Source organism: Microcebus murinus, chromosome 13 (assembly GCF_040939455.1).
Source record: "Microcebus murinus isolate Inina chromosome 13, M.murinus_Inina_mat1.0, whole genome shotgun sequence".
NCBI classification, from domain to species: Eukaryota; Metazoa; Chordata; class Mammalia; order Primates; family Cheirogaleidae; genus Microcebus; species Microcebus murinus.
In genome coordinates, this window is record NC_134116.1 from 68,422,844 (window position 1) to 68,447,970 (window position 25,127).

General features: G+C 36.9%; 1 protein-coding gene across 1 annotated transcript in view; it reads left to right on the forward strand.

Moving 5' to 3' along the window:
• TRPC4 (transient receptor potential cation channel subfamily C member 4) overlaps positions 1-25,127 on the forward strand; it is a 133,665-nt gene that overhangs the window by 71,576 nt on the left and 36,962 nt on the right. Inside the window, exons 3-4 of the mRNA XM_012748112.2 lie at positions 3,528-3,864; positions 17,651-17,790. Coding sequence (XP_012603566.1) covers positions 3,528-3,864; positions 17,651-17,790 — 477 coding nt within the window. The remainder of the gene's footprint in view (positions 1-3,527; positions 3,865-17,650; positions 17,791-25,127) is intronic.

A 25,127-nucleotide genomic window follows, 5' to 3' on the forward strand; every position in this document is an offset into this window, starting at 1 on the left:
ATGACTCAGTGATTCTATAATTAATCATGACATCAGGCTTTTAAAACTTTTTAAAGGTTATTGAAAAGGAGGGATGGGAAGTTTTCAAAATTTTTTTCACAGTATCTTATAAATGCATGGTACAAATGTGAATTTGAATATTTTTAATGTTTCATAATAATATGAATTTTAATGTGATGACAAAAGTTGTGAGGGAATTGGCCAACAACTGTAGGGAGAGAGGGGCTATGATAAAGTGTGCCTAAAAACAAACCCCGCTTCCCCCAGTCCTGGAATGGTGCAGAAGATGGTAGTTCCTGTGACTCATTGTGTACCAGGAAGATGGAGTAGGGGAGGCAGGAGCCGTAGGGCCCCCGCCGTGCAGCAGGCAAGATGAAGCCCCATCTGGAGAAGGCTCTGCTGGAATGGCCCAGTAGCCACTGTCAAAGCGTCAGGTGACCCCTCTCTGAGGTTGTCCCTCAGAGGAGGTTGGGATAAAACTGAGCACTACTCTAAATAATCCAAGTGACAGAAAGAGACAAAGAGAAAGAGACACAAGAGAAGGAAAAGTGAGAAAGAGAGGTAGGGAGGGAGGGAATGCATGACGTAACTGAAGCAATTTAACCTACGTTAGCAATTAAAGACTGAAAAGTTCTAGAATATAAAAGTTTAATTATTTTAATCCTCGATTTGGTAATGGTTGTAACCACCAAATCCACTTTTAATGGAAAATCTATTAATTAATAGGATACAATTTAGGGAATGCTGGTCTAGGCAAGTAGAGAGCAGGTGTGGTAGAAAGGGATGTGAAACTTTCAATAAGATTGAAAACTATTTCAATCTTATGATTAGAGCAAATCTGTAGCCAAATAGTATCCACATTTTGGGGAATGTGTGCTACACACACTGACTCCTGCTCTTCTTATATGGTCCCCTCTCTCATCTTTACCTCTACAGATGCCTCCCTGTGCCGCACACAATATAAAATGTTTTACACTGGTCATTTACAGAGCACAGGTGTGTACTTTCCAATAGTTAATAAGAAAGTACTTTTAAGAGAAAGCAGAAATAAAAAATCAAGGCTAACCTAGCCCTTGGCAACGACAGGTGTTCTATGACGATTAAACTATCTGCTTCTTCTAGGTAATTTAACACAGTCTATATATGTGTATTAGGCAGCAGAAATATTTATCCAAACAAATCTCAAATGCTCCCAATAAAGTTCTTTGTTAATTGCTCTGGGTGCCCCATGCTTTAATGTGATTTTGGCCAGGAAGGACAGAGTTTATGAGTCCAACACCTTCACTTAGACCACATTGAATAAACTACGTACCTTTTTTTTACTTTTCTGCATGTGTGAAATGTGTTACTTAGTCGCTTAGAGTGTTGCTTCAATTTGTTAAGACTAATAAAATTATAGCAACTGATTGTTATACTCTGCATTTTCCATAGGTTTCTTTAACTCCCTTCTGTTAAGGCTTTTAAGCTTCACTGAATTTTAATACTTTAAGAATATTCTATTCTATGGGGGATGACAAAATAAAAAGAAGATGGTAGACTATGATTTGTTTATGAAATGCTGATGTGAAGGATTGTGTGGGGGAAACAAACTCTTGCAGAGAACAGTGTTTGTTAATGATCTGTAACACTCTCCGTCAGAATTCTACGGATAGATCAGCAAGAACTCTATTTTGACTCCCAAATACCTGGTTTTGACCAGAATAATAGGCAAGGAGTATGTCAAGAAAAGATATTCTTTGGATTACAAAATTTAACTGCACTGTTCATGGAGCTTGAGATTTATTAAATAAATTACATACAAGATAATGAAGAGAACATTACCCCAGCCTTGAAGACATGCTGTTTTATTTTTTATCTGTATTTACTTAAGCCATTATCATAAACTTAATTCAATTTATTACATATTTTTTGCCCACTATATACTTTGATGAGTAGGTATACTAGATGAGATAAAGAGAAACAGTTGGATTAGAAACCATTATTTATCCAATCTGTATGGTTGAACACATCAACTATGGAATTGCTCTTTAAATCAGTTATCTCATTTCTTCTTTCGTCCCCAGACGGGGAATTATTTCAGTTACCTAGGGTTCGCTTGCTTGCTTGTCATCAAAAAAGAGAAAGGTGCCAGGTCTGGTGATCACACCTGTAATTCCAGCTAATCAGGAGGCTGATGCAGGAGGATCACTTGGGCCTAAGAGTTCAAGTCTGCAGTGAGCTAAGATCACACCAATGCACTCCAGCCTGGGCAACACAGCAAGATTCTGTCTCTTGGGGCTGGGGGAAGAAAGGAAAAATGTCTTGCCTAAAGTTCAGCTTAGAACTGAAGAAGAAAAATAGGAAACGTGGAGTGTCGGGAGGGAGCCCCAGTGGTCCTATGAAAGGACCCAAGTATTGTTTGCTTAATGAGTAAGCCTATTTTATGATGCCAACAGAACTTTTTCAAGTCTTTTGCATGGAACGTAAACTTCTACTTCAATCAAAACTAGCCAGAGAGCATCATTTAAACCCACTGCCCACTTTCTCACCAGGGTATGCCATTGCTTTCCCACCATACCTTGCCTTGGATTGCCTTCTTCTCCCTTTTCTGCTTATGCAAATATGCCCACTGGAAAGCGTTCCTGGACCATTCCATCAGGAAGAGAAAATTTCCTCTTAATTCGTATATTGCTTAGCTGCTAATACCAATGAGAAAGGTGCTTTGCAGAAAAAAAAAATCCTGGACCATATATTCAAACATCTCAGCATTTATCATTTGCTAGCTGTGTAACCTTAGATAAATCTAGTGATCTTGTATAACTCCTCCTGTCCTCACCCTTCAAATAGAGTAAGTAACCTCTGTGCTACATCTCAAACATATTGTCAGGATACAATGATGCCATATTTGTGAAATGTTTTGTATGTGGTAATTGGTTACATTTAGGTAAGGTATGTGCATCGGTTCTGCTAAATTAAGCTATGACAATTTACATTCTGATGATCATAATATTCTTTCATGTGTTTTTCTTATTGCCTCAACCCAATTACAAAAGTAATATTTATCTTTTCTGATGGTGAATGTAATAAATGCTTATTATGGGAAATGTTGAAACTATACACAAATATAAAAATAGCATAATGTCATAACCAAGAAATAACCACTAAGCCAAGAAATAGCCACGCTCTTGTATTCTTAAATATGTGTTTATATGTATTTTTGTGTATCTTTGTAGGCTACTTTGCCCACTTATCAACATAACCTATGCATGTTCTCACTCCCCAGTTCTGTTTTTGCTTCCTCAGGGGCAGCCATAGTATTCTGACTTCAGTTGTGTCTCACTGAGCAAAAAGCCCTGTGCCTTGGCTATAATAAATGTTCACTATACGGGCTTTATTCGCAGAACGACTTAAAGCCCTCTGATGGTTTAAATATAACATTATGTGAAACAGAATTCCTGCCTTTAAAGATGACTGTGTTCTTATTGATGAAATGAAGCCACTGCATGTAACACTGACGTTCTTTCCCTTTTCCTTTCCCTTCGGTTTAGTTTGTTGCCCAGCCCAACTGTCAACAGCTGCTGGCATCTCGCTGGTACGACGAGTTTCCAGGCTGGAGGAGAAGACACTGGGCAGTGAAGATGGTGACATGTTTCATAATAGGACTTCTTTTTCCTGTCTTCTCTGTGTGCTACCTGATAGCTCCTAAAAGCCCACTGGGACTGTTCATAAGAAAGCCATTTATCAAGTTTATCTGCCACACAGCATCCTATTTGACTTTTTTGTTCCTGCTGCTGCTTGCCTCTCAGCACATCGACAGGTCAGACTTGAACAGGCAAGGTCCACCACCAACCATCGTCGAGTGGATGATATTACCGTGGGTCCTGGGTAAATGTGTTACTATAGAAAATATAATAAAAAAAAAACATGTTACTGCCATGGAATTGTGTTGCTCAGAAAATAATATCCATTAATGTTTGGGAAAGAGGACAGTTTAAAATAGGTTCTGACCATTGAAGCTTTTTGGCTTAATCCCCAAAGCTAAACAAATATTTTACAAGCTGCAGTGCACCTGCTCCCAAATGCAGCCTATAAAATGTAACAAATTTTAGAAGTCCAGATTTTAATGACTTTATATTCCACAAATGATTCTCTGAGGTTTTGTTTGTTTGTTTATTAAAGCTTTTCAAGATGTCACATTGGTCATATATAAATAATCATTCTAATTCCTCATGGATAAACCTTCTAAAAGAAAGTACAAATCATGCTGAAGAGGCTGGGTGCAGTGGCTCGTGCCCGATTACAGCACTTTGGGAGGCCAAGGTGCTGTAATTGCTTGAGTTTAGGAGTTTGAGGTTGCAGTGAGCTATGATGACGCCACTGCAATCTAGCTCTGGTGACAGAGTGAGACCCTGTCTCAAAAAAAATAAAAAATCACTCTGAAGAATTAATGATTCTATACATAAAGTAACTACAACCTTTTTTTAAAAAAAATCAATGCATTTAAATTTATCTTTTAATTCTATAGCAAGTCAAAATAATAGGAGATTAAACAAAAGGACATCCTCCATTCTCTTTGTATTCTTGTCATAGAAAGAAAATTACATCAGATCCGTAGCCAATCATCGTAAGGCAGAACACCTTACAGTAAATAGTGAAAACCTTGTTTTCCTTTCCTCTTGTTATTGTAGCCATGGTTAAAATTTACATTTTAATTATTCTTTCCTCTATCATACTGTGGTTTGCTGAAAAATCACATTTTCTCAATTTAGCTCATCATTTTGAATCCCTCTGGTATCATATCCATCTCGTCATTTAGCAATTAGAAAATATGTGACAAATTTCTTGATTCACAGTCTCAGATGATCAGTACCAAAACTGCTGAAGAGACTATAAAATGAGAACAAGGCAGAAAACAAAAGGGCAGCCTATCTGAATCTGAGATAGATGTATTTTCAATTTTGAACATTATAAAAACTGCTTTAAATACTGGCAACAAGAAAAGTTCATAGGGACAATATTTGATGTTTTACATATGTTGCTGGAAAGAAAACATTCTCAAGTGAACTTTAAAATAGGGTAGGTTCTCATTAATAAGAAGGCATAAAGTGTCATCTTGCTTAAATTAGAAAAAAAAATTAAATAATCTGTAAGTGCCCTTTGGAATAAAATAATTATGACATTGTAGTTTTCATTAAAGATAAAATGACCCTCATTTAAATTAAATATCCCTCATTAGGAATGTGTTCCTTAATGGAGCTTTCTTCATAGAAAAAATTTTTAGAAAAATTATTACAGAATTGTTTAGGAGGTTTAGTTTCCCATTATGGGTAACTTACATTGAATATCTAAAATTTCTGATGTCCCAAATGAAATACAGAACATTTCATTTTAAAAAATATTATAAATTTAATACAGCACACGCAGATAAAGTATTTCTAATCTTTCCTTTGTACAATCAAGTGCTTTCTAAGTAGTAAAGCAAAATGCAGTGTGACAGTGATACAAAAGTAAAACAACAACAAATGAACAAACAAACAAAAAAGTCCTTGCCCTTATGAAGTTTAAATTTTACTGGAGAAAATGAGTAATAAACAAATCTATGTGATATAATGTCATAAGATGGCAAATAATACGAAAAAAGAAGATCCAAACTTGTACGATGAAAACAGTCATTGGCTGCCTGCTATACACTAGACTTGTAACAGAATATTTCATGAATGCTGGCTAGAAGGAACTACAGTCGACCCACAGATAAATGATTAAATAAGGTATAGATTTAATTGTGAGAATTATAATTCCAGCTGAGAAAAATATCTGCTAAAGGTAACATTTTCTCAAGGTGTCCTGACTGCAGGGAGTTAATTTATGTGAACATTTTTAGGATGAAAAGAGATTTCCTGGAATCAAAAATAAATTCATGTGAATGATCATTTTGCTTAAATAACAGGGCATGAGAAAAGAGTGTTTGTATATCAGATAGATTTGTCAAAGCAGTTATATTGTTCATTAAGTCTGGTGAATTGTGAGTGCCTTGTGTCTAAGTGCGAGTTCTAGGTGCTTCTCTGGATCCATGATTATGATGAGTGTACTCTATGCTATTGGGCCATTGTGGGGAAAGCCCTGGACTTGAATGCATGCACCTCTCTGGATTTTCAGTGTCTTCATCTATAAAATGAAAGATTTAGAGTGGATGACATCTGAAGTCCCACTGAATTCTATTATCTTATCCTGTCTTCTGAGCTACCATTATTAAGTCAGAGAAAATTTATCTTTTTTGGATGGGGGGGGGTCGGGTGCAGGGAGGAGAGGAAGGTTAAAGACATCAAGGTAGAAATGCTTTAATCTTTTTCCAAAAGTGTGATATAGATGAAAAGGCATGGTCTGATTCAATGACTATATTAATGAATCTTCTATATTTTCTTACCAAGTCCTGTCCTCTGCTAAAGTAAGTAGCCACAAATCCATTAGCAGGACATTTCATAATTCATCCATTGCAAGGTTCTAGATTTATAATAACAAGACTGAACAACTTATGGAAATGAAGTGGCTTATAAGTGTGTCTCCCATTGTGTTAATTGTCCCAAAGAGAGATTAGAACTTTGCTTATGGGTTTTTCTCAAATCTTCTTGAACTGACTTAGATTTTCAACCCATATCACCTCTGTAAGCTACCCGTTGTGTAAAGTAGTACTCTTTAATTTGCACTAAATTTACTTTTCTATCATTTTCAGGGGTGTTCCCAGACTTATACCTTAAGCTATGAGTAATGCTCACTTTGATACCTCTCATTTTATCCCAAGAAAAAGACTCTTTATTTTTTATATTTATATCCTAAATTTTCACTTTTTCTGAATATAAAAGTGCTCTAACTTTAAAGACTTCCAAATCAACCTCTTTTTCTTAAGAAGTGTGTTTTTTCTTGGGAATTTCTGTTGTTTTATATTCTTTGCTATATTTCAGCAATAAGAACTGTATTTAGCCTCATACCTAGATCCAGTTATCCTGTGATTTAGTGCAACGACAAAATGTTTCTATGTTATTTTCAACATCTTTCCAGTTCAACATTTTGTTGACTATTTAAACTGAAATCTATTGTGTTTTATATCTTTAGAAAGCAGTTCACAATGGCTCTTCTATTCTTGTGCTGTGGTATCATTGATAAGTTGTAACTTATCATCCTGAAAAGCTTTTGGAAATTTTTCGACTTTACATTTGCTTGTATTGAAGGTCATCAACCCTCTTTTCTCTCATCAGACAGCCTCAAGAGTTCTTCTTGCAGATCTTTGCTGTCAGGATGAACTTTAGCATATGAGAAAGACATCTAAGAGCCTCATACAGGGATCAAATTTAGGATTTTGGTTATTGTGATGTATAGTTCTTACCAGTGGAGAAAATTAAGCATGAACAATTCTGTTAGAACTCTCTCAATAGATAGGTAAATTCCAGACAGACAGACACCAACATCCTTCTCAGACTGTCAAATCACCCATTTTAGCTAGAGTAGAAAGTAAAACAATAGTTTGATCAAGCACTCCTATGGGCCTGATAACAGAGCTATACTTTTCAGGTGTCTGGAGACACAGTGTCATTGGAAAGACTCAAAGAGGGGTTGGAAGGAGCCGGGGGCTGGAAGATCAGAGACCTTTATGTTCTGAAGCTCTTAACTTATTCAGAGTTTGATATTTAACATAAAATACTGGGAATATGAAATGAATAGAATATTCATATGAGAAATTTCTTTTTACAAAAACTTAACATGCAAACTAAATAAAGCATGTTATATGTGTAGTGTACATTATAAGAATTCATCTAAATTATAGCAGCAGTCCACAATCACGTGCCATTTGTTTCTGGATATATAGGGGAGTAAAATAGGGAAGAAAAAAATAAAAACCTTTGGATGCTAGTGTTCCTGCCTTCCCAAAACCCAGTTTGAATTTTTCCTCAGAATCCATTATAACTCCATTGCAACAAACTTGTGTTATGACTTAATCCACTTGCACAAAAAAGTGTGCATATATAGAACGCAGACTTATTTCGTCAGCTTAGCAAAAAATTATGAAATTGATAACGTTTCATAAAATTAGTAGAACTTTGATGAAGGCTGTCATATTACTAAAGCAGGAAATAACTTTGCTCCTGTAAGAACACAATAGGGCTGCTGAAATGACTTGGCATTGCGGGCATGGCTGAGAATATGCCACCGTTAACCAGTATGTAAATCTGTGCACGCTGAGCATGATGATGAGAAGGGTGAACTGAGGAAAAGATGTGCCATAGGAGGAGATCGACGCTCTGTTAAAAATAGCTTCTATTGAATTCCTAGGCATAAAGTAAGAATCGCTCATAATATCCAGATTATACATCTTGCTTGTGACACAGACTTACTTAGCAATTTTTCTGTAACAGAATTGGTCCCTCATTTCCATGATTTATTTTATATGGGTATGTTTTAAAAGGTTGATATTAACAAGTTTGAACATTTCAACAAGACCTGCCAAATTGAAGATGTAAAATAAAAAATGATGATCACATTCTCATCTAAAGACTAACAGTCCCATACAAATATATTCTTCCTTTCTTGTGACCACTTCATCTTTTGTCTGAAGTCATTAAGCTCACAGGGCTTCAGGTACTCATACTCTCAGCCCTGAATTAACTATTCCCTCAAGTATTCCCCCCAAAGATATCCTTGCAATTATGAGAAACAAGCCTATAGCTTTCCCCACTTCCCTCCTCGGCAAGGTATCCAGATAATCTCAGCAAACTAACTGCAGGCACATACAGACAAACACGGCTGCAGAATGCTCATTTACTAATTTTAAATGAATATTTTAATTTTTGAGTAAATCAGATAATCATAACAGTATGACATATGATCCTCATTTTCCTTTTTATCTGTGGGGGAAAAAATTTCAAGGTCATCTTTATGGACTTATAGACACCAACACAGTAAAATCTCAAAGACTGCAATATTTTTAAAATTTAAATTGGTTTGTGTGCACCTACAAAGGCTGAGTAAATGATTTATTTATTGGGGATAAAATGAACTCTTTTAGGCTATGACAAGGCAATACAAATCTGATATACCAGAATTGAATTCTACAGGCCTTTAGAGAATGTTTGGCAACATGGTTCAGGTGGTTTAAGGGACGAAAGGAAAAGATAGGAAAAGAGGGGTCCGATACCAGGAAAGGAAGGGTCAAAGTAAAAGACTAGAGGGATACTTGAGTTAGTTTCCATTAGTTCAGAATAGCAGCAGTAGTAGTAGTAGTAGTAGTAATAATAGTAGGAACTAAAAAAATTAGGCACTGTGCTGAGTGATTTATTTAAATGCATGTTCTTGTTTGAACCTCACGGTAACTGTATGCCATCTAACCATAGTGAAAGATGGTGATATCTCAATTCACGCCAAGGAAACTGACTTAGAGAAATTAGATCCCTTGTCCAGGATCAAGAAGATGACAAGTGATAGATACTAGATTCAAACTCCAGTCAGTGTAACTCCAGAGCTAGAGCCTTCATCCTCTACAAGACGCCGCCCCACAAGTATGCGAGGCAGCAGGAAAGGAGGCCAACCCAGGCTGGGCACCTGGTCTGCATACTGAGACTTCTCTGCCTCTGTTTGCCCTCTCAGATTTTACACAGGTTAAATTTGAGAGGACCATGTTTCTGACTCAGTATAGGTGTAATGCTCTTTAAGAGGCACATCTGATGTGATTTACTATTGAAGGTCATGTTTGCCAACATGCCAAATTTATCTCTACCACCACCCTCACATCGCCACTCTATCGTCACTGCCTGTTTCCAATCTAAAACATTATGTGGCTCTCTAATCCTGAAAGAAGCAATCTATTCCAAGAAATAAAGAATAAAATCCTTTGATATGACCTAGAGATATTTTCTTTTTTTTTTTTTTTTTTTTTGCTTTTCATGTATTAATTGCTAAGACCTAACATTAAATTTCCTTTCTTCAAGGACATTATTCATTTTCAAAATTTTTATTGCTGTGTGTGTGTGTGTGTGTGTGTGTGTGTGTGTGTGTGTGTGTAGGGTGCTCAGGAAAATGTAAAGAGATAAATATATTTCCTTTGGATGTATTTATTTTAGAAATATTAGGCTGGGTGTGGCAACTCACACTTGTAATCTCAGAGCTTTGGGAGGCTGAGGTGGGAGAATCACTTGGGGCCAGGAGTTTGAGACCAGCCTGGGCAACCTAGTGAGACACTATCTCCACAATTTTTTTTTTTTAATTGCGTGGGTGTGGTGGAGCTCACCTAGCTACTCAGGAGGCTGAGATAGGAGAATTGCTTGAGCCCAGGAGTTCAAGGCTGCAGTGAGCTATGATTATGTCACTGAACTTCAGCCTGAGTGACAGAGAGACTCTGTCTCTACAAAAAAAAAAAAAGAGAGAGAGAGAGAGAAATTGAGAATTTTATATTAATTAGAAAGTAGTAATTTTCATAGTGAAAAAATTGATATTCACTCATTCAAAACTTTATATTGAGCGAAGACTTGGAAAAATATTTACTCATCATGTTCTCATCTACATAAGCATTCTATTTCTTAGTTTTCATGGAAAATTTTAAATTCAACAGAAATACTATAAAAAGAATGCTACTGCATTGATAGAAACATCTCACTTGATTTTTAAGTAACTATTTAGGTCATAAGCTATCAAGCAGTCTTGACTTCTAAAGTTTAACATTTTAGTCTTACTCTGAAACTAACATGGCATCCTTTCTTGATAAACTTTGAAAATATATACTTCCTTAATTGTATATTCCCAGTTTTTTTTCTCTAAATGTTAAAATAATGGTGTCAAAACCATAGTGGTTGAGGCATTTTTAGATGTCTTCAAACTAAGAATATTTAAGCATTCACTGTCCTTTTATGTCAGTGTTCTATGAAGTACAGTCTACTGACTAAAACTATAATTACTGTGAATTCTTATGAAAAATTCAGATTATGGTTGGCTGATTTAGAAATTCCAGAGGTATTTTAAACGTTCAAAATTGAGAAACAATTCTGGAAGTCAAATTTCATGCAAATTTCAAATTCATATTAAGGAGTTTCAACTGCATTAGAATCTAAACAAAATAACAGTTTCGCTTCTTCTAATCTCTCCCCAGACACCTTATATCAAATATCCTTTCCTCATTCCTTAATGATATTACTATTAGATATCATAAATTTTCTAAAATTTTGAATTATTTAATAGTAGGCCAATTCAGTTTAAAACTTCAATCTTATGATCAGTTTAAACATCTTCCCTTCCCAACAAAGGCTTGACCCATCACTTTGAAGGACTTGAAATTGTCCATCTTTTGCTGATCCTGCAACCCCAGTACTAGAATGGAAGGAGGGGCACAGACTCTTAATGTTGTTTCTATTCCTATTGCTTTAGGGAAGAGGAATGACAGAAGAAGTTAAATGTCTTCATTACTTAACTGGTACCCTGGTCACAGCTCTTTCTTGGTTAATTGTCCGGCATCTCTGGCTACTGCTAAGTAGCCTGTGTGACAGGCCTTGACATGCTATCTCTCCCAAGGGGAATGTGGGTACTCTTTGAGGGCCCTGTTGTGCCTCTACAATGCATAGTTCTTGAAATCAGAGATTCAATTCTGCCTGGCCTCTTCCAGTCCCTCAACTCCTGTAACCAGCAGTCAGTTCCCCTTTGGGTCCTGTGACCCTAACAAGTCCCTCTTGAGTCCTGGTAAGATGACTCAAACTCAGCCTTTTCCTATAATCCCTACTTACCCCACAAGAGCATCACAGAACCTTACCACCTCAAATGGCAGGAGGTCAGACTGCCATATGCCGCCCCACTGCCAAGCCCCACTGTGTCTCTATTTTCCCGGATGAGCAAGACCCAAGAGGAGATAAGTAAGCCAATTCCCCAAGCAGATGCCCCAGTAGGAAGCGAGAGAGCAGTTTCTCCTTGTAGAAATTCCCCGACTTTATGTGGGATTTTCTTGGAGTCCCCCTCACTTGACAGTAATATTGGTGAGTAGACACCTCATCTCTCCTTCTGGTCTTCCTTCTTAGCAAAAACTGCACTGACCTGCCCTCGTGATTCTCTTGCCATCAGTCTCCCTTTGTTCTCCCTGTATGGACCACAGGGTTGGAGGGGGAAGTGGTCCATAATAGATATGGTTCTGATGGCCTTTGGTAAGCCCTAGAAGGAAAGGTTTGGCTATAATTTTCTGCAAGCTCCCTTCAGAAAGTGGATACTTGGAGCCCTTGTCTCCGTCTCTGTTTGGGTTTTAAACATAATGCTGAGATGGCAGGGGCTGCCCCTTAACTGAGTGCCTCGTAGGGGTCCAGCATAGTGTGAGTCTCTGAGTAAATTAGCTCATCTAAATTTCTCTTTGAACAGAAGCAGAATCTTGACTAAAGACTACACTTGATTTGAAAATCAAAAAATTGAAAAAAAAAAAACAAAACTCCAGCAGGAAGAATTCTTTGTGATCTTTTTATCATCATTGACTTGGTGCCTTAACATGGAGCTCAGAATTCTATGAACAGACTAGAAGGTCAGATCCCCAACAGCTTTTGGGCTTAAATAACAGGCCATTGGAGGTTGCCATAGGTGACCAGGTGACTTGCTCTTTGTTTGGGGTTGTTGTTTATTATTTGTGCAAGTAGGAACAGCCAGAAAGAGCAAGACAAGAGATCTGTTTGCAGAGTTACACGTTTGTCACATGTAATTGGGGCTGTTCAGTGTGGCGTCTGAGCACTGCCTACTCCATCGCATCCTCACAGCCAGCTTCGCAGGCTGGGAGGTTGATACAGTAGAACTCTCAAACAGCCCTGAGTGAAAACTGTTATGGGAAAGGTAGGGGAAAAAAATAGGAAAAACTTCCAGGCATCCACAAATATTTTTACAAGGAAGTTCTCTGAGTCATTTGCACTATGATCTTTCTTTCCTTGGTCCCCACAGTCTTGACATCAATGCTTGTAATTAGGCCTCCGCCACGACTCTGAGAAATCATGTCATCTTTTTATAAACAGCAAAGAGCAATTTTGAAATGTTCCCATTATGGGAACAGGACAAACATTTTGTGACAGAAGCTCCCTTAAGCTTTGTTCTCTTCTGGCTTTTTAGTTACCATGAATAGTTTACTATCTGAATGCATTTTTCATTGAGTTAATAGCACCCTCTGGTTTTTCTAAAAGCTTGTTTCTTCAAAAATTCAGCGAATGTTGCCAGAACAGATGAAACTTGGCATTTCACTAACATGCTCCTAACAAATAGAAATGAATAGCCACCAAAAAGGTATGTGGTGACGAGAGCTCTATGAAGTGACACTTCAATCTAGAGCTTAAAAAAACAAAAAAGATCCCAACCCCTTCCCCATCAGGGACTGATTGGCGGTTTTATCTATGGCTCAAGTAAAAAAAAAAAAAAATGATGGCATGAGTTCCTGATTTTATCAGGATCTCTGTTTTATCCCATACAATTGTGCCTTTCAAAGGTCAGAAGTAAGATGAGATTTTGGGTGGTCAAGAAGTCAGATTTAATGTCTCCTCCTGCCTTCCAAAAGAACTACAATATATCAGAATTGTGAGCTTTTATTGTTAGTCTTCTTTTTTAATTTTTTTTTTTTTTTTGAGACAGAGTCTCGCTTTGTTGCCTAGGCTAGAGTGAGTGCCGTGGCATCAGCCTAGCTCACAGCAACCTCAAACTCCTGGGCTCAAGCGATCCTTCTGTCTCAGCCTCCCAAGTAGCTGGGACTACAGGCATGAGCCACCATGCCCGGGTAATTTTTTCTATATATATTAGTTGGCCAATTAGTTTCTTTCTATTTATAGTAGAGACGGGGTCTCGCTCTTGCTCAGGCTGGTTTCGAACTCCCGACCTCGAGCAATCCGCCCGCCTCGGCCTCCCAGAGAGCTAGGATTACAGGCGTGAGCCACCGCGCCCGGCCTTGTTAGTCTTCTTAGTATACCTCAGAGGTCATCTGGTCTAAACTTCCAACTGAAGTTTAACCCATCTAATCTCCTTTAACCCATCTAATAAGAAAAAAGTCTGCTCAGATATTTAATAGTAAGGAATTCTCAAGTTAAATGCTGCCTTGTACTGAGCTCATAGCTACTTCTTTATACCTGATTCTCAGGATAGCCCTCATTCTGCCTCCTGAAGCACTTAGCTCGAGTGTCTTCTTCCTCTACATAACTGCTCACAAAATGTTTTAAGTTAGCTATATTGGTGACTGCTAATAATCACATTTGGCTTTCCACTGTAATAGAAACAGGTAAGAAGATAATGCAATCTATCGGTAATGGGTAAGAAAATATAAATGCTCTGATTGGTTAACAGGTACTTTAAAATATATTTTGCTTTATAATAATACAAATATGAAAACAACTGAATGACAGATTCATCCAGTTGGAAGGAACTTTAAAGATTATATAAACCATACTGCATACATTCATTGCTGGAATTTCTTTGGAGTATAATTGACAGAAGACCAGTCTGGATTGGAATCTCTAGCTCACAGGATAATCCATTACATCTTTAGAGCTATTCTCTCTAGTTGCCAGAGAATTCTTCCTTACATTGGGCCAGAAGCTGTCTCTCTGTACTTTTCATATCAAGATCCATTTCTGCTTTCTGGGCAGAACAGAGCAAGTGTGTGTTCTCTCGTGCAAGACACATTTTCGTCTCTCCTGGAAGCTATTGTGATGACTAATTTTAGTAAAATTTTGATAATCTAAATAGGAAAAACAATGCCTGGAAATGTATGCAATTAGAATAAAATCATACTTCTTAGAAGTAGTATAATCTCTTCTCTCTCTCTTTTTTTTTTTTTTTGAGACAGAGTCTCGCTTGTTGACCAGGCTAGAGTGAGTGCCATGGCGTCAGCCTAGCTCACAGCAACCTCAAACTCCTGGGCTCAAGCAATCCTCCTGCCTCAGCCTCCCAAGTAGCTGGGACTACAGGCATGCGCCACCATGCCCGGCTAATTTTCTATATATATTAGTTGGCCAATTAATTTCTTTCTATTTATAGTAGAGACGGGGTCTCGCTTTTGCTCAGGCTGGTTTCGAACTCCTGACCTCGAGCGATCCGCCCGCCTCAGCCTCCCAGAGTGCTAGGATTACAGGCGTGAGCCACTGCGCCTGGCTCCCTTCTCTTTTTTTGAAGTGAGATAACTGCACCTAGAGAGACTGGACTACTTGGCTAAGATTGCAAAGCTGATTGCTAGTTGAGCTGAGCCAGCACCTCACCCACCTGACATATACCAGTTCTTACCACTGTGCCTTCTGCTAAAAATTAACTTGAAATGCATTTGTCCAATCAATTATTGCATGCACATATTTTCTAATCTCTGGAAATTGGCAGTTTCAAGCAAGACAAAACACATAAACTACATTGTAAAATCTCAAGAATAAGAAAATACTTTCTAAACGTACTGCATTTATGAGATTCGGATCAAGTGCTGGTTTCTCCATTAACTAATAGCATAGTATTAGTGAATGCTGTGCCTCTTTGGTTCAAACTGCTTCTTTCAGCGTCAGTTTTCTTTTCGTAGACTGTGCTTATCTGCTGGTTTCTGTGACTGTACCTACCTTAGTAGGAAAAGCACCATGAGTGTGGGAGAGGGAACTATTTCTGTGTTTGTCAAGCGTTTTTCCTCATTGGATAAAATCAGTTTTAAGCTCCTCACCAGTTCTAAAACCCAGTGCAGGGTTCATATCTTATTCAGTTCTGATATATTCTTTTCTTCAATAGGAGGTGGTGAAAAATCATCATCTCCCCAATTATGCCCTAATCCTACCTGAACTCTCAAGGGAGATTTATTTATGAAAGAAGCCTAAAAGGGGAAGCTAGGGTGTAAATACCAAAAATAGAGTAAAGCAGTGGTCCACAGCAGACTTTAAAAATACACGCTATAAGTACTTCACCTGAAATCAGTTCTCACATGGGTTATAAATTTAAATGTAACTGAAAATTTTTGAAATAAAACTTCATTGATAATTTTAAATAGCCATTACTAGTTTTCACTAAATAATGATAGAACATCATATCTACTGCCCTTTCATTTCCAAGTTTTAGTATAAAAGTTTTCAAACATACAGAAAATGCAGAAAAAATGCATAATCATGCATGTATTACCTATAATCAATATGTTACAATAATATTTACTATTTTTACTATTTTTATTTATCATTATCTATCCCTGTTTTCATTCATCAGCATCAATCTCATAATTTTTGCTGCATGCAAATCAAGTTAAGCCCTACATTTTTCAAGGGAGTACAGAGATATAAAATGTTCACAAACACATACAGTCATGTAACCACCACCACAGTGTCAGCACACCAAGGAGCCCATATCCAGCCCTTTGCCAGTTGGCTTAATATTTCTCATGTCTCTGATAAATGCATGAAAAGTTATGATTTTTATAACCTGACTTCTTCTTGCTTTTAGTGTAGGGGCAATGCTTTTTCCAAATTTTTACATCCTCAGCAGATGTTCAACTCAGTATTATATACTGAGTTGAACTGTGTTCCAGGCTATTATTATCTTTTTTTTTTTTAAGACAAAGTCTCACTTTGTTGCTCAGGCTAGAGTGAGTGCCGTGGCATCAGCCTAGCTCACAGCAGCCTCAATCCCTTGGGCTCAAGCAATCCTTCTGCCTCAGCCTCCTGAGTAGCAGGGACTACAGGCATGCACCACCATGCCCGGCTAATTTTTTTTTTTTGTATATATATTTTTAGTTGGTCAATTAATTTCTTTCTATTTTTAGTAGAGACGGGGTCTCGCTCAGGCTGGTTTCGAACTCCCAACCTTGAGCAATCCGCCTGCCTCGGCCTCCCAGAGTGCTGGTATTATTATCTTAAAGGAGTCTCATTGTTTGCTTGTGTTAATGTAGTTATATCATATTTATTCTTTTAATATTTCCTGATTCTAGATACTTTGATATCTCTCCCTCTTATCATTAGGCTCTAGAAATAGAATTATACACTTTTAATAAGATTTTAGGGAATAAAATAATCTACACTGATATTTTATAAGTACTTCATAGAATTTGAAAATAAAGGATTTTCTATTTAAAATGTGACCATAATAAAGGAAAGGAATTTATATTTTCTCTGGATATAACTTTGAAGTGATTGCTAGATGTAAGTTCTTTTAATGAATTATCTTGAGTGTTATAACCATCCTTTCTCCAAGACTGAAATCAGGTCTCTGAAGGCACTAACCACTCAAAGAAGCACAACAAGGTAATGGGATTAATTGTCTGAGCCAGTTATGTTTGCTAGATATACTGTTTTTCATGAATATTGGAGTCATTTTGACTTGGAAGAAAAATATATCTCAAGGTATTTGCTTATTAAAAAATGTTATATTTTCCATGAGAGAAATATATACTTATAGAGAAATTACAGTTTAATTTAAAAATTGCACATTCTTGTGAATTTATCAAATGACTAAAAGAAAGTGAGGCTTCCTTAACAGGATCTTCTAGAATTAGGTTAGTGTCCTGAAAGTCTTAAAATATGGCTGGGACTCAATATTATTACATATTAAAAATATATGTTGTACCTAGTATAACTATATGATCTCTTGACCTTCAAGATCTATAATGGTTAAACTGTATATCTTTTTTTAGTGATCTGATTGAAAATCACACTTACAATGAATCTTTCTACAATTGCAGGTTTTATATGGGGAGAAATTAAACAGATGTGGGACGGCGGACTTCAAGATTACATCCATGATTGGTGGAATCTAATGGATTTTGTGATGAACTCCTTATATTTAGCAACAATATCCTTGAAAATTGTTGCATTTGTAAAGGTAACTGTTATTTCTGTTCTTGATAAAGCATAAGTTCTGATTATTAATGATATACCTTCAAAATGCTATTACTTTTACTCAGGCATCCTCAAACTATGGCCCGAGGGCCACATGCAGCCTGCTGAGGACATTTATCTGGCCCGCCCCGTGTTTTTGCTGCCGCTGCTTGTCCTGCTTAGCAGCCGACTTGTCCCGGGCCCACAGTGCGCATGTGTGGAAAGTGCGGCCGCGGCCCTCCAACGGTCTGAGGGACAGTAAACTGGCCCCCTGTTTAAAAAGTTTGAGGACCCCTGCTACTGAATAAGTTACCTAGAGCTTTATCTATATGTGAAATTCATCAGCTCATGGTTTTGTTGATAGATGTATAGGGATAAAATGCAAAATAATGCATAATATATAATCACAAAACAAGTTTTAATAAATACTCAGAAGTTCTCATTCAATTTTCTTGCATCTAAATAGAGAACAATATAGCAAAATTATTCACAGTAGCAACTCCAGTTTCTAATCCTTTCCATTTTTAATGATATTCCACCCCAAACACTGTTTAAATTTTGGCAACCAAAATCTATTTTTATCACTTATAACTAATAGATAAAATTTCATAGACAGATCAAAATATTACTCTTTCAAAGCATTGAAATTATTATTTCAGTTTAAACTAATATAGTTTAATATAATTAGAGCAGAATATAATTGGTCTCCTCATCCCATTCAATATGACAGTGCCTGAAATCTAACACACCCATTACTCCCCCAGATTTTGTACAACATCAATCTTATCCCCAACCACATAATTAACATAAAACATTTTGTTCTTCAATGACAATGGGATTATTTTGTACTTTGGGAGATTTTTTTTTAAACCAAAGGATTATCTGCTCTATGTTTTTCCTTTTCCCTCTTTCCTTTTCCTTTAAAAAAAAAGTATTTTAAAATGATTAGTGAATTGGCAAAAAACAAAGAATGTTTAATCTGGTTTTACATGAATAATTCATACAATTTAATGATCTAAACTAGGAAATGCTAACATGTTAATGAACTCTTAGTCATTTAGTCTAGTTCTTAAAATACTGACTTGAGTCCCTTTGGGCAATATTCAGTTATGACAAGATCAAAATTGCCCAAAATTGGAAAAGCCATAGTTTCCAGCATTTGTTCAGTTAAAATGTTGCCAATGTTCACCAAAATATTAGGAAAAAGCAATTTCTATCAATTTTATGGAAAGCAGGCTATGTTTTAAGAATGAAAACACAATTTGGTAATTTTATCTATATGTAATGAGGCTATATCTATATGCAAGAGTTTAAGACTGCAGAAGGTACTATCTTAACCAAAGGACATAGTGCATCTATGTAGGAGGTGGAAAACCTGTTTTTAATGCATAGCTCTTCAATTCCCTTTCCTCTGTGGTGATCCTTAGACACATCTACAAAGTTGTTTAGACCTCCTTCTACCAAAAAGTAGTATATATGGGGGTTTTTTGTGGCCTTGTGCTATCATAAAATTCTGGAATTATATGACAATAGCAGTTTTACTCTAACTTCTAAGTAAATGAGAATGACAAGGAGGGCTTGCTAAAGCACAGATTCCTTCACACTATCCACAGATTTTAAGGCCCATGTTTGCATTTCTAACAAACTCCCAGTTGATGCTGATGCAGTTGACCTAAGGAAGACACTTTGTGTTGTATAATCCTATTCAACAGCCCAAGGAAGTGTGAGATTGAGTCCAAAAGAAACTTCTATTATGCATTTCTTAGGACAATATTTCAATTAAGATATATAGCATTTGTATTTATTACCTTTATATGGTATTTATTTTTGCATATATTTTTATATGGTATTTATATTTTGCATATACTTTTTCATGTATAAGAAATCAGGTGTGTAGTGAGTACACTTACATATATTAATGGATATTTGTGGATTTTTTTGCCTCAAGATTTTCAGATATGGGATTTCTTTTTTTTATTTATTTTAGCCTATTATGGAGGTACAAGTGTTAAGGTTACATATATTGCCCATGCCCCCCTCCCCCCTCGAGTAAGAGCTTCAGGCGTGTCCATCCCCCAAACGTTGCACATCTTACTCGTTGTGGTTGTATATACCCATCCCCTCTTCCCCCCTCCCACCCTCCCGACACCCGATAAATGTTACTCCTGTATGTCCACTTAGGTGTTGATCCATTAATACCAATTTGCTGGTGAGTACATGTGGTCAGATATGGCATTTCAATTTAATTAAAATGTTGTGAATTCAACACATACAAAATCTATTTTACTATTAAAATCTAAATATTGTTCTTTATACTATAGGGAAGCTTTATGTTTAGAATTAAGCTCATTCACCCCCAGTAATGAAAGAGGAGAGGGAAGAGGGAAAAGGAGATGGAGCTGTACACAGCAATACCACAGATGACCTAAGAAACAGGAAATGTTCAGGAAATTGTTTATATACTGGTTATAGGAATTCAGCTATGATTGTGAGTCTAAATTATGAAATGTTCTTTGTAAGTGATTTGCTTCTAGTACAATGTGTGTTTGAGTTGCATGGGTGTATTCAATGGCGTGCACTTCAGGGTCATTTCCTGGGCTCATCTCTTTCCCTCATCACTTTCTAGTTGGGTGTGACCTTGAACCTGTTTCTTCACTTCTCTTTGTCTCACCCATAAAATAAGGAAAATTATTATTTCTACCTTATGCTGTTGGTATGAGAAGTAAATGAGTTGACATCTTTAAAGGTGCCTGTTACAGAGTAAGCAGTGTTGGTTTTTCTTCTTTTTCTTTGACTCCTGCTTTCTATCCTTCTTCATATACTATGAGTCTACAGTTAATATCTTTACTATGTCTCCTCACTTGCTTATTTTAGTTCAAAAAGAGTTTAAGCTCTAGATTCACACTTGCCTTTACTATGTCTAATCTGTGTTATTTGGGGCAAGTTGTTTTAATGTAGGCCTCAATTTTATTATCTGTAAATTGATGATGATAATCAAAAGCATGGGAGTCTGTGATGCCATGCTGATTTATTGACTCATCTGTTCTTACTTTATTTTTGTTATAGCCTTCAATTTTTTCAGGCTAATTTTTAATTACTTACAAATTACTGTTTGGGGAAAATCTGCCTTATTTGTGTGCAAAAAAAAATAGAATCTAGTATAAATAAGGCAAACAGTTACTATATTGATCAAGCAGCTAATTCAATCAATGTGCATTTACTGGAGCACACTAAGAAATTAGCTTTTGATCTTGTTCCCAGGAATGCACAGATGCCTGAAAGGTAGCCCCTGCCTTCGGGTAGCTCACAGTCAGGTAGATGAAAGAGAAATTCATATAAGTAAGGATCTTACAATGTGGTAAGGTCTGTAACAGGGGATATGATAGCATCAGGGAGAGCTTGACTGTAATAGCTTGACTGTAATAGCATGGAAATGTATAGAAGACAAAGTGAATGGACAGGTGTCATGCTCATGAGCACACATGAGCATTCCAGAGAGAAAAGACACAATGTGAACAAGTCCAGAGTATACAAAGCAGAGTTCAGTATTTATGCGGGATGATCCTGGAAATGGGGGCAGAGAGAGGAGGGGAAGGACGTTCTACATCTTTCTATAGAACTTGAATTTTATCTTATAAATGGTGATGATCCATTAATGATATTTAAGCAGAGAATGATTCGAATAATGAGGAGTGCCTGAAATAGAGCAGTGGACATAGGGAGAGCTGACAGAAGATTGGACTTGAAAAAAATTTAGAAGGTAAGATCTACAAGATAGATAATATAATTATGAAATATAAGATAGATAAAATCATTCTAATACTGCTCCCTGGTAAACAATAAAATTGGTTGTCACAATAAAATACCTTAGACTGCGTGGCTTAAACAAAAGAAATGTATTTCTTGCAGTTCTGGAGGCGGGAAGTCTGAGATCAAAGTGCCAGCATGGTTGGTTTCAGGTGAGGGCTCTCTTCCTGGCTTTCTCCTTGTATCCTCACATGGCAGGGAGAGAGAGAGAGCTTGCAAACTCCCTGGTGTCTCTCCTTATAAGGACTCTAATCTCATCATGAAGGCCCCACCCTCACGAGCTCATCTAAACCTAATGACCTTCCAAAGGTACCATCTCCAAATGCCACCGCACTGGGGGGATCCAACATATTACTTATGGTGGCAGTGGACAGGGGGGACACAATTCAGTCCATGGCATCAATCCTTTTTCAATTCATCCACTTGTAGGGGAGATCTTTTTAAAGCACACACAAAACGACCCTTCTAACCAAGGCCATGGTTGAGTTTGGACTCTAAATCCACACTTGATGTGACTACTGCTTATATCACTTCCTACCTGTGAGACTTGGAATAAGTTAATACTTAATCCATGCTTCAAATTTCTCTTCTGTAAAACAATAACCATAATCAAACCTCATAGCATGTTGGTGAAGATTAAATCAATAAACATTTAGTGCCAGAGAACAGAGCCAATATAAGCACTCAGTTGTTGCTCTTAATTTTTATATGCAATGCAATAGCATTATAATATGCAAAGACAGAGCACAAAAATATATATGACTTCAATATTCTCTTTAAATGCAAGGTTTTGTGGTGCTTTCTTGGATACTTTTATTCGATAGCATTTTACGGCTCATGGATTGTGATTTTTTTTTTTTATTTGCTTCTAATCCTCAAGAGGGAAGTTTGTCAATTATTTTCTCTTTGCACTATATATGAAGTATTAGTTAATCTGGAGCTTGTTAATGCCTGAGAGTACAATAATAAAATGTCACTTCAGCTTCATTAGGGCTAGTTTATTCTTAAATATTACCCAGCCCCTTTTCTATGTATAGAAATTATCTCTTATTATTATCTTCAGTCATTTGGCAGACATGATTAAACTGCTATACCTTCTCTAGTGTGTAATTTAAGTAAGATTTTCAAAAATCAAAATTATTATGAATAAGAGAATTTGTTTTAATGGTCATGATGGCTTTGGTTTTTTTTTTTTTTTTTTTATTTTGGCATATTATGGGGGTACAGATTTTAAGGTTTCAATAAATGCCCATTTCCCCCCCTCCCCCCAAAAGTCTGAGTCTCCATCATGACCATCCCCCAGATGGTGCACATCTCACTCGTTATGTTTGTATATACCCGCCCCCCTCCCCCCTCCCACCTCCCCAATACCCTATTACTGTAGCACCTATGTGTCCACTTAGGTGCTACTCAGTTAATACCAGTTTGCTGGAGAATATATCTGGTGCTTGTTTTTCCATTCTTGGGATACTTCACTTAGTAGTATGGGTTCCAGCTCTAACCAGGAAAATATAAGATGTGCTATATCACCATTGTTTCTTAGAGCTGAATAGTACTCCATGGTATACATATACCACATTTTACTAATCCATTCTTGGATTGATGGGCACTTGGGCTGTTTCCACAGCCTTGCAATTATGAATTGTGCTGCTATAAACATTCGAGTGCAGGTGTCTTTTTTGTAGAGTGTCACTGGATCATTTGGGTAGATGCCCAGCAATGGGATTGCTGGATCAAATGGTAGATTCACATGTATCGCTTTAAGATATCTCCATATTGCTTTCCACAGAGGTTGAACTAGTTTGCAGTCCCACCAGCAGTGTAGGAGTGTTCCTCTCTCTCCGCAACCACGCCAGCATTTATTGTTTGGAGATTTTTTGATAAAGGCCATTCTCACTGGGGTTAAGTGATATCTCATTGTGGTTTTGATTTGCATTTCCCTGATGATTAGAGATGTTGAGCATTTCTTCATATGTTTGTTGGCCATTCTTCTGTCTTCTTTAGAAAAATTTCTGTTCAAGTCCTTTGCCCACTTTTTAATGGGGTTATTTGATTTTTTTCTTCCTGATTTTCGTGAGTTCTAAGTATATTCTAGTTATCAGTCCCTTATCAGATGCATAGGATGCAAAAATTTTCTCCCATTCTGTAGGTTGTCTGTTTACTTTCATGACTATTTCTTTGGCTGTGCAGAAGCTTTGTAGTTTGATCATGTCCCATTTATTTATTTTTGTTGCTGCTGTGATTGCCTTTGGGGACTTCTTCATAAACTCTTTGCCCAGGCCGATGTCTAGGAGAGTGTTTCCAACTTTTTCCTCTAGAGTTATAATAGTTTCATATCTTAGGTTTAAGTCTGTTATCCAGCGTGAGTTGGTTTTTGTGAGAGGTGAAAGGTGTGGGTCCTGTTTTAGCCTTCTACAGGTGGCTATCCAGTTTTCCCAGCACCATTTATTGAAGAGAGATTCTTTTCCCCAGCGTATGTTTTTGTCTGCTTTGTCAAAGATGAGATGGCTATATGAGGATGGTTTTATATCAGGATTCTCACATCTGTTCCACTGGTCAATATTCCTGTTTTTGTGCCAATACCATATTGTTTTAATTACTACAGCTTTGTAGTATAGTTTGATATCTGGCATATTAATGCCTCCCATTTTGTTTTTGTTGCCTCGAATTGCTCTTGATATTCGGGGTCTTCTTTGGTTCCATATGAAGCGTAAAATTATTTTTTCTATATCTGTGAAGAATGCTGATGGGATTTTAATAGGTATTGCATTGAATCTGTAGATCAGTTAGGGTAGTATAGACATTTTGATGATATTGAGTCTGCCGATCCACGAGCATGGTATGGATTTCCATCTGTTTACATCCTCTGCTATTTCCTTCCTCAGTGTTTCATAGTTCTCCCTGTAGAGGTCTTTTACGTCTTTGGTTAAATATATTCCTAGGTACTTTAATTTCTTTGTTGCTATTGTGAAGGGAATTGAGTCTTTGATTTGGTTTTCAATTAGATTGTTGTTGGCGTATATGAATGCCTCTGATTTCTGTGTATTGATTTTGTATCCTGAGACTTTACTAAATTCATTGATCAGTTCCAGGAGTTTCTTGGTTGAATCCTTGGGGTTTTCTAGATACAATATCATATCATCAGCAAACAGTGAAAGTTTGATCTCTTCTGCCCCTATTTGGATACCTTTGATTCCATTTTCCTGTCTGATTGCTGTAGCCAAGACTTCCAGCACTATGTTGAACAGAAGTGGAGATAGTGGGCAGCCTTGTCTGGTTCCAGTTCTAAGTGGGAATGATTTCAATCTTTCCCCATTCAGTATGATGTTGGCTATGGGTCTGTCATATATGGCTTGTATCATTTTTAGGTATGTCCCTTCTATGCCTATTTTCTTAAGTGTTCGTATCATGAAAGGGTGTTGAATTTTGTCAAAAGCTTTTTCTGCATCTATTGAAAGAATCATGTTGTCTTTGTTTTTGCTTCTGTTTATGTGGTGAATTGCATTTATAGATTTACGTATGTTGAACCATCCC